Source organism: Xenia sp. Carnegie-2017, unplaced genomic scaffold, assembly GCF_021976095.1.
Source record: "Xenia sp. Carnegie-2017 unplaced genomic scaffold, XeniaSp_v1 HiC_scaffold_24, whole genome shotgun sequence".
Lineage (NCBI taxonomy): Eukaryota > Metazoa > Cnidaria > Anthozoa > Malacalcyonacea > Xeniidae > Xenia > Xenia sp. Carnegie-2017.
In genome coordinates this window covers 15197910-15207784 of record NW_025813487.1, presented here as the reverse complement: position 1 = coordinate 15207784, position 9875 = coordinate 15197910, and the positions used below count along the sequence as shown (strand labels likewise).

At 36.8% G+C, this 9875-nt stretch overlaps 1 protein-coding gene and 2 long non-coding RNA genes across 3 annotated transcripts; 2 read left to right on the top strand and 1 right to left on the bottom strand.

The window, feature by feature from the left end:
* Positions 1–166: 166 nt before the first annotated feature.
* LOC124451087 (collagen alpha-1(IV) chain-like) lies at positions 167–3184 on the top strand. The gene is made up of 4 exons (XM_047001717.1): positions 167–341; positions 1444–1687; positions 2107–2337; positions 2909–3184. The coding sequence occupies exons 1-4, from the start codon at positions 327–329 to the stop codon at positions 3073–3075; spliced, it is 657 nt and encodes a 218-aa protein (XP_046857673.1). The 5' UTR covers positions 167–326; the 3' UTR covers positions 3076–3184.
* A 295-nt stretch (positions 3185–3479) lies between these two features.
* Positions 3480–5767, top strand: LOC124451088. Its single transcript, XR_006950336.1, has 3 exons — positions 3480–3599; positions 4647–4820; positions 5394–5767. It is a non-coding gene; the product is annotated as an uncharacterized LOC124451088 (long non-coding RNA).
* Positions 5768–7536: 1769 nt separating this feature from the next.
* LOC124451443 lies at positions 7537–9180 on the bottom strand. Its single transcript, XR_006950464.1, has 3 exons — positions 9033–9180; positions 8302–8373; positions 7537–8207 (listed from the first exon to the last, which is right to left on the bottom strand). It is a non-coding gene; the product is annotated as an uncharacterized LOC124451443 (long non-coding RNA).
* Between the last annotated feature and the right edge of the window lie 695 nt (positions 9181–9875).

Sequence of the window (9875 nt, the reverse complement as noted above, 5' to 3'; positions counted from 1 at the left end):
CTCACAAATACCATCGTTGAAAACGACGAGGAGGGAGGGGAGGGTGAGGGTTTTCATCACCAGAAAAAGGACAACATGCGAGCAAAAAAATCTAATCCGGCATGAAATTGGACACCTAAAAGTCACCTATAAGTAACGGAAGACTTAACTTCGTCACCGCTGGATATCTGCAGTAAAGACATCAAGCGATCAAGCCCTCGAACACTACAGCACTGTCTCCTGTGCATACGTCGAGTTTTTCATAAAATTTTCGACAAGAGTTGTGTCTCTGTGAAGGCGATCGTGTCGAGTACTTCAAGTGCTGGCCTATACATTCATCATTAAACATGATTATGCTAAAGGTAGGTTTTAAGTATAGAACGCTCAGCATTGTCGATCGACGAAAAAAGTATAATTTTCTCGAGGGCTACATTACATATTACATTCCTGTTGAAGGACAAATCTTAAACCTACGATGTATGATCTATCTACAACATTTAACAGAGTATAAAGATTGTGAAAAGTTTCGTAAATATTTACATCATCCAGTTATTAAATTGCGCGTACAATAAATGAGGTCATGAACACGAACGGCTCGCAGTTCAATTATAAACAACGGCTTGAATACAGAAGACAACACGCTTAACCGTTTATAGTAAATCCACATAACCAATAGCCCAACGTTACAAATGATGCAACCACAACGCCGTGAACATGACTTACAATGACTGTATCATTAAAAAGTGTACACTAGCCCTTGCGGCGTCTCACAGTACACATATAGTAAAACGCAGCGTATAAAATCATAATAAATTAAATGGTTAGAACCCGGGAGTATCGTAACATTTTTGTGGATGAAGATCGTCCAGGTTGGTATAGTCTGAGAAGGACTGTTGGTATTGATGTAGACTGACGCTTCGACAATCCTATATACATATAAGAACGTGTTTAGGGAAGCATTTCAAACAGGTTGGTATAGTCTAAGAAGGACTGTTGGTATTGATGTAGACTGACGTTTCGACAACCTTATATACATATAAGAACGTGTTTAGGCAAACATTTCAAACAGGTTATTATTTCATTTTCATCACTTCAAAAAATTTGAAAGTAAAATATATAACTCAACGAAAATTGTCATTACTAGCTGACAAAATGAACCAACCAAAAATGCCTCATTTTGGAAAAAGGCCATTTGTATCAAACCGACAGGCTAAGTTGATAAAATATGTTGGGAAAGAGAGTGAAACACAGTCCATTATGTATTAAAACGACAGCAAAGTTGATAAAACATATTGGGAAAGAGAAACATAAAGTCAACATCCCTTGGCATTTTGTTTGTATCTAAACATTGAAACCACGTGTAAAAAATGCATTGAATGCATGAGAGAGGTCCTAAAAGTCAAACCAAAACCAAAGCACGAATTCGTATTATAAATGGCAACGATTGTTCTGATTTTTATCGAGGTTTTTTTGCTACTGCTCGCCATCGAAACGACAAACTCGTTCAATTGGCACAATATTCCTGGTGTAGGAAGCAAGCCTGATGATATATGCAAGGGATCGCATGGCGATGTTGGTGAGCCAGGAGAGAAGGGCGAGCCGGGATACCCTGGAGTACCCGGCGAAAAGGGCCGGCGTGTTTTTCCACGTATGGAAGCGCCTTTAACTGCGCCATGTTACTGTCCCGGTGGAGGAAAAGGAGAAAAAGGTATTTTTTCGAAAGTCGCTTATCGCCGCGGCATTCAAACTAAGCTCGGTACAAACTAAGCTAAGCCACATTCCACAGAAAGTCAAATAACCTACGATTTCTTATCCTGTATCTGATCATTTCCTTTAAAATGAGCGGAGTCAGTGCTGTAGAACTAAATTTATCAGAGGGGGGGGGGGCTCTCTTGACGTTTTTGTCAATAGTGCCCTTTTAAAATTACCAATTTCGAAAGTAGAAGGGGGCTCCTCCCCCAATCGCCCCCCACTTCTACACCACTGAGCGGAGTTGATGTCAAAGTTTTCTTCAACCCACGAAATAAAGCATACCATCGACCATTACATCAATGTACATTCTCATTCCTGATAAATGATTTTTGAATGCTTCAGCTGTACACATTAATAAATATTACGATTCTTCAGGCATGCAAGGAACATCAGGATCTCCTGGATCTCCTGGTTCTCGTGGTTACATAGGAACGATTGGACCTAAGGGAAATCAAGGTGTACCGGGGCTACCGGGTGAACCTGGTGCACCGGGACCTCCATTACCACGGTATCCACCTGATATCCCTGGCACTGTCTTCATACCGGTGTTATTTCACGGCAAAGTCCCACGTACAATGTGTCATCACTTGAGAAAGCAAGCCTACGGTATGCTACCCTATGTCCATACGATTGGCCCGTAGTTAAAATATAATAACGATGAAGCGAGTAGGGTAGCCAAGTTTGGTCGAAGCCGAGTCGATCTACACTAGCCGTAAAACCATCGATTTTTAAAGAAGTAGATAGGGCTTACTATCTGAAATCTACTTAACACGACTTAACTTGTGGGCTAGCTTCGCTCGCTACTACACGAGGGAGGCGAGTTATTTCAACTGGTCGAGTCAAAAACAGAAAACGACGAAAGGAGAATGCTTGAAGTCTTTCACTTTTTAAGCTTGTCAACCTGCAAGGCTTGCCGGGAAAACTCGCCCCAGCTCCCTAAGTTGGAACGTGTGCCTACACTACTAAGAAGTAGATTGTACTGAGAAATGTCTAATGAATAATTGAATAGTGTTCTTCGGCTTTCATCATTGTCTGTGACCTAGATATTTATATATTATTTAAGAATTTAAATGTTTACAGTCACAATTACTCTGTAGCAAGATGGCTTTCCATAGACAATGTTAAAGAATTTGTTGATTGTTAAAAAACTGAAACCGTCACTATATTTTTCCTACAGTGCCGGGAGTTCCTCATGATTGGCTTGGATGGTACGAAACTGGCAGATCAAGTTATCTTACCTTCGATAAGTGGCTGTACTTTTCATCGCGTTTCCAATGTCCGTGCTCCGTCCCAGTTCCTCCCGGACCAACACCAAGCCCCGCGGAGTTGATGCGCCTTCTGTAAAAACAGAATTTCAGAAAGCTATTACAAGGAACTTTGCTTAAATATCATAAAAGAGCTGTTATTTCAGTCATATATAGTGCTAATTGATATTTGTAAATTCAAAACCTGATTCCTGGCTCCATTGTAATTTATACGTGTTTCAAGGCATTTTCATGTACAATTAGCTAAACAAAGTCCTTTTTCGTCTGATATCCGCCAACGAAGCTCCAAAAAAGACGCGCAGAAAACAAAACCTCACATGTGTCGACAAAAGTCGAAGACATTTCAATTTACCGAGAGTAAATAAAATTGGATATAGTTTACAAAGCTAAACATAGTTCACAGATCTAATTTAGCAAAGCCGAGATTTCAGAAAAGACAATCAGTACACATGTGTGGTATAATATTACACATTTTTCACATATCACCGCTAAATTGCGCTCACCATCATTGACCCCGATTCTGTAAGTGAATGCGGTATTGTTGAAGGATTTTGCGAGAAGAGCAAGCGGAGCCATTATTGAAAGCAGAGAACAAACAACAAAGTAAGTGTATCGTAGTTAAGTTTCCAAGATATGGCCTTTGAAACGCGAGTAAAATTGTCCTTCGGTTCATGTTCTGCTTTGAAAATTGAGAAGTTATTTGTCGTTTGGAGAGTGTTGACAAAATAAAACGCTACACAAGATATACATGCTTGAAAAGTAAACGCTACACAAGATATAAATGCTTGAAAAGTTAAGTAACCCAAGGTTTATTTGACGATGGGAAGTTATCACAGTATAAGTTTGTCAAACATGAGAGCCATCGTATTTTTCGTACGCGTTTTTTTCTAGCATTTTCAATGATCGAATCACCGGAGGGCAAAATTTACCACTATATGCGTATTTCGTGCACGAGCAAAATTAAAGCTGAAAAGCTTTCCTTAATAATCTTGGGTGAAGTCACCGACCAAATTTTTTTCACAACCATTGAGGAAAACTATCGCTGTGCAAGCAATCACATAAATTAAATGCGAAAAGACGATTCGAAGAGAATTTGCGCATTAAAATAATTTAACAAAAAGTGAAACGCTTGATTTAGACGATTTCAAAACTATGTTTTCATTTGCTAATGAAGTAGCCGTTCTGCTCAGCGCTTCAGAATTTCCTAAAATTTCACGGATGGCCTTAAAAACTTTTGCCAACGTTTATTCAAGTTTAAACGTTGTAGTGCACTATCTTTGCATAACGCCAAGAACTATTACAGTTCGAAGACATAGCTACTAAATATATATCAGACATAAAGACCAGTAAAACCGGCACAATGTTCTGACCAGTGTTACCATATGTGCAAATTTTTACCAGATCTGGTCAAATGAGCAAACATATGTACTTTAACAACGAAGCGTCTAGTAAAACCTTGTAAAACCAGCACAATGTTCCGGTTATCAGATCTGGTCAAATGAGCAAACACTCCCCCCTGTTCTGAAATTTGCACCTATATGGGGCAGGTGGGAGAGTCTCGGCTCATCGGACTAAATCTAGTAAAAAAACATTGCATGTATGGTCACAATGGCTCTAACTAAATTCAGAGAATAAAAGTTATTGTTCTAGAAATGAGGACTTCCATCCAATTGTGTTGCTTGATCGTGGTCCAGATATGTTTGGTATCATCATTCAACTTTACCAGAGATAAAATGGTGGAAAAAGGAATGTATTTTCCAATAATGTTCTCTTCGGAACAACCACCACCTTATTTCTGTTATCATTTTAGAAAACTGTGCTATGGTAAGTTTGACGAAGGAGGAATATCTTCAGCTTCTTGACTTGTCTGGGGTATGAGGGTGTGACACCTCCAAATCACTAGGACAATGAGGGTGACACTCCCTCCCAATCATATGGGTATTGAGGGTGTGATACTCCCTCCCAATCATGGGGCATGATGGTGTGGCACTCCCTCCAAATCACCAGGAGAATGAGGGTGTGACACTCCCTCTGATATAAGGGCTATGAGGGTGTGACACTCCCTCCCAATTATTGGGGTATGAGGGTGTGACACTCCTCCCAATCATATGAGTATTGAGGGTGTGACACTCTTTTCCAATCACTGAGGGATTAGGGTGTGACACTCCCTCCCAAATCACTGAGCCATGAGAGTGTGACACTCCTCCAAATCATAGGAGTATTGAGGGTATGATACTCCCTTCCAATCACTGGGGGTATGAGGGTGTGACACTCTCCCAATCATAGGGGTATGATGGTAGGAGACTCCCTGATTAGGTTCATAAACCTCCATGTGTAGTTTAATGATTTGTAGTCATAACATTACTGATCAATTCATATGTATAAAATTCCCATTAGCTCCAGGCATTTCAAGTGGATGGCGGGGATGGTATCGCAAAGGATTCAGTGGATACTTTATCCATGGATCATGGATGTACTACATGAGCAAAGTTTCGTGTCCATGTATATTCCCACAGCCCCCTCGGTATGGTGAAAGCAACGAAGGTGGATCTTTGATACAGCCATTATAGGTGTCCATCAAATTTTATCAAGTGTTAAACAAATAGTCCAATCATGTACTAGTTTCTTGTAAGCAAGGTGTTGATAACAGAGCAATTGATGTTTTACAAGGACGAATGCTTTCAAAACAAGCAAAGTTCTGAAATTGAAATGTAATGCGTAGCTTTTCTGTTTTGTTTTGCGAAATAAAAGAAGTAATTGCTGGATGGAAATGAAGTGATTCTATGCTATACTTTGATTGTTGATTGGTCATCGATGTGGTTTAGCAATGAACTTTACTAAATGGCCAGTGGTACATTCAATTCACCTTTTCATTAGCTGGCACATGCTTATAGAATTCTTTAAAAAACTTGCAAGCTGTTTTTTTCTTTTCCAAATAGTCGTGGTCCAGACTAGAAAGTTTGCAAAGTTCTCAATATTTTCCAAAAATTTTGCACGCCGATTATTAAATTAACTACTAAGAAACATATATCGTTGTATCAATACAAAACGCGATCGAGGAATTAAAGATCTGAGCACAGGCTGCACAACGAGCATAACATTAACATATTAGTATTTTGAGTTATATAAACTTAGACAAAAAACTTCAAGTAGAACTATTCAGTATACCTAGGCTTTATAGAACACTTATTTACTTACCAAACTGAGCCATTGATAACAATGCTTACCAAAGTAATACCAATGCATCAACAGCATCATTATTAATACGAGAAAATCCAAATTACCAATTCAACATGCATGAGCGACATGACATCATTGACATGGACATGTGAGATTGGACTTAATGGCTTCATGCATTCCATGACTTGCAGAGATAAGGCAGTGTCGCATCTAATGAATTCACTTTCTCAATAAAGAATTATTAATAAAACCAATTAGTTGGGTGCCTTTCTGCATTGCAGCTTTAAATAAATCAACTGCAGACTGTGGTGGAAGGTTGGTTAATACTGAATGCTCTTTTCTTGAAATTTAAATGAGACAGACATCCAAAAGGTGAGCTGGTTTGAAAAAATGTAGTTAAATTCTTCAAGTATTGTTAAGAGCAGCAAGGTCGTAGTAGCTTGTAGAAATTACGATTTCTGATATCTTTAAACAGCAACAAGGTGGTAGTTTGTTGAAACATAGTCAATTTTCCTGGTATCTTGAAGCATCAACAAGGTGGTAGTTTGTTGAAAATATAGTTGAGATTTTCAGGTATCTTTAACAGCAACAAGGAGGTAGTTTGTTGAAAATATAGTTGAATTAGCAAAGAGAAAATAAAGAGAAGCTTCCTTTGCCATTCATGCAAGCATCCAAGTGAAGCCATTTTTAAAACTTCAAGCGCGAAACTCCAGACAGTCACGTGGTCGCAAAGAACACGTAACTTTACTCTTTACTTCATGTAGATAAAATTTCGAATTTATCCAAAGAAAAAACTGAAGGCAACTTATTTCTGTCACAGTGTTCTAAGTTCTAATCTTGGTGTTCATTTCAGAATACCTTTTTATCATTACTTCACTATTAACATAATTTATATACCTTCTAACACTAAATAACAACACTAGTCTAAATTAGATGACATGGATGATGGATCTAGGAAATCAAAGAAATTGATTATATTTGAATTCAGCAAGAAATCCAGGATCAGAAAAATCCATTAATTTGTTTGTCAAATTCATGATGTCCTATTCCTTCAATAGTTTTTGTGTCTAGAACGCATTGACTAAATAAAAACTATTTATAAATCAATATCTTTGAATACATGTACATATCACTTTCGTCCTAGGACCAATGTGTTGTACTTTTAGTTTAACATGAAGTGAAATATATTAGGGTAAAAGTAAATCCTGTGGCAAACTCTATGACATAAAGTGAGATGCTATTAATGGCTTGCTTTATTGCTTTGGTTTAGAGAAATGCCATTTGCATGGGTAGTTAAGCCAAAGTGCAATTCAAAAAATTCAATAGGGTAGCAAGAACTACAATGCACAAAAACAGAATGTTGACATAACACAAATATTGATCTTTGTTCATAATATAATTACAAAAAAAGAAAATATTCACAAATATTTTTTTGAATAACCCTGAAATAACATCATTACCTAAAAATGCCAGCTAATTGATGGCAATTCATTATGGTGAACTATTATTCTAATGAAAAAAAAACTACCATACACAAAAAATAAAATCCTTTGACTTGCCATTTGCCCTTGTTGGTGACCAGATATTGCTCAAATACCATGAGCTTGATTACAAATTTCTTTCAATGGATAAGTATGAGGAAACTTTAAATGATTACTTTCAATATGTTAACATTCACCAAATGCTTAGGCAAACAAAATTTTCATGAAAAAAGGTATTGCAGGAATTATGTTAACCATGAAAATAAAAGTCTTCCACCTTGATTGCAGTTGTTGACATTGCAGCATGCGGATCTGCAAAAGGGAGATTTGTGGAATCCTGCCTTGCTCTTACATATTCTTTTAAGGTTGTCTTTGCCGCATTCATTCTTTCGACCACATCTCTTATAGTAAATTTTTCCACTCTTCCCACCTTCCATCATGAAGGTGAGACACCGATTCTGCTCGGTTCGACACGTGCCTGAAAACTTTATGCACTTCTCTAAGCTTAATCCACCACACTGGTGGCATTTAAGCGCCACATTACCTGAAACTAGAAGGAAATATATGCTCTCATTAGTTTACAAACAAATTAACGGTAGATGACACTACATTCACAAATATTTAACATACGACAGTCAACTCACACAGGCAAATTAAAGACACCAAGAAAAAGAGCCTCGCGATGGCCATCTTTCACAACGTCCAACAACACGAAACTAATAAAAAGTTTAACATCAGCAAGGAAACATTTCTTCATCGTTTTCGTCATGATGAAAGAAACTCGAATTTCAAATGATCAATAACTATTGTGATTTACAAGAAATTCACTAAATTAAATTGTTTTAGCAAAAAAAAAATGACGAATGATAACGTAGATGTTAAATGGGATCAAAATAAACTAAACATAAAGAAAATAATGTCTGCGAAGGAAGTACGTTTGAATGCAATTACACTACAAAATTTTCTTTCACGCAAGCACTTAAAATATTGACGCGGTATTTTATTTAAAACTATTTGCCACGCTCAGAATCAATATCGATTCAAACGAAAAAGAAAGCGCCTAACAAAACCAAGAATTTTTTAAAGACAAGTCTTCATTATCCTTATCACGATTATAAACAAAATGTTTGGTTTTGAAATAAATATTATAAATTTTTGATTATATTGTTTTGTAACTAGAAATGTCGACGTATATGAACAAAAACACCCCTAAACAATTGCCGTATATATTTAATGAACGGACGTTTTCGAAAATTCTTTTAAAACTTATATGTACTTTAACAACGAAGCGTCTAGTATTTCTATCTGTGTCAATTCCCACTTTACGAAATCCACTTTTTCATGCTGAATTCAAAATTTAAACTCAATTACGTACCTCTCTGGTCTTTCTTCTATGTAAAGCAATTTTTCTAGTTTTAAAAAGGGTACTTTAGGGACGAAAATGAGAAATGTTCAAGCAAAGATCAAATAACTTTCAAGCCTTCCTTTTAACGTCAACAAAAATGCGTATTTGGAATTCATTCCATGCTGAGACGCGCGTTTTCATTGGTTAAATATTTGTTCCAATTGTTCCAAACAGTTCATGGGAAAGATTTATTCTGGTTTTGAGCATAATACGTTTTCACACGAGTGAAAATTGCTGGCTTTCAATTCGACCATTGTAAACCAATAACGAAGATTCATTCAAAATTTCTGCGACAAAAATAAATTAAGTTTTTTTTTTAATTTAATTAAGTACCCTATCACTGGAATTTGCTAAATGGGAGAAAAGATTTAATATTCAGGCAAGATAAGATGTTCAAGATGTCGATGTATTCATCAACTTTCGCGCGTAAAATTCATTTCCATGCAGCATTTAACAGCAACAACATTTTAAAGAATAAATTTTACATTAGAATGCATAATTTTCCAATATTTTCCCGGCTATATAATAAGATCAACCACACTAGTTTTAACGAGTAGTTTTCACATTTTCCCAAGGTAAAAATATTTCAACCCAATTTCAAGTTCACCTTAGGCATCTGACTAAGGGGCTGATTACACGAGCCCGGGTACCCAGGATTCAGCCAAACGATAAATGATTTTGGCAAATGGAAACGATTCAATACTTATCATAAGATAAATCTTCTCGAGCAATTTCACAATATTCTGGTTTTATAACTACACAAAACATTTAAAATTACAATAACAAATTCGGCCTGATTTGAGAATTACAACA

What these genes read in the sequence shown, in the direction of transcription:
- LOC124451087 (XM_047001717.1), top strand. An exon ending in TGGAGGAAAAGGAGAAAAAG is followed by an intron (nt 1,688 to 2,106) that starts GTATTTTTTCGA and finishes ACGATTCTTCAG; the next exon opens with GCATGCAAGGAACATCAGGA. An exon ending in CTTGAGAAAGCAAGCCTACG is followed by an intron (nt 2,338 to 2,908) that starts GTATGCTACCCT and finishes TTTTTCCTACAG; the next exon opens with TGCCGGGAGTTCCTCATGAT.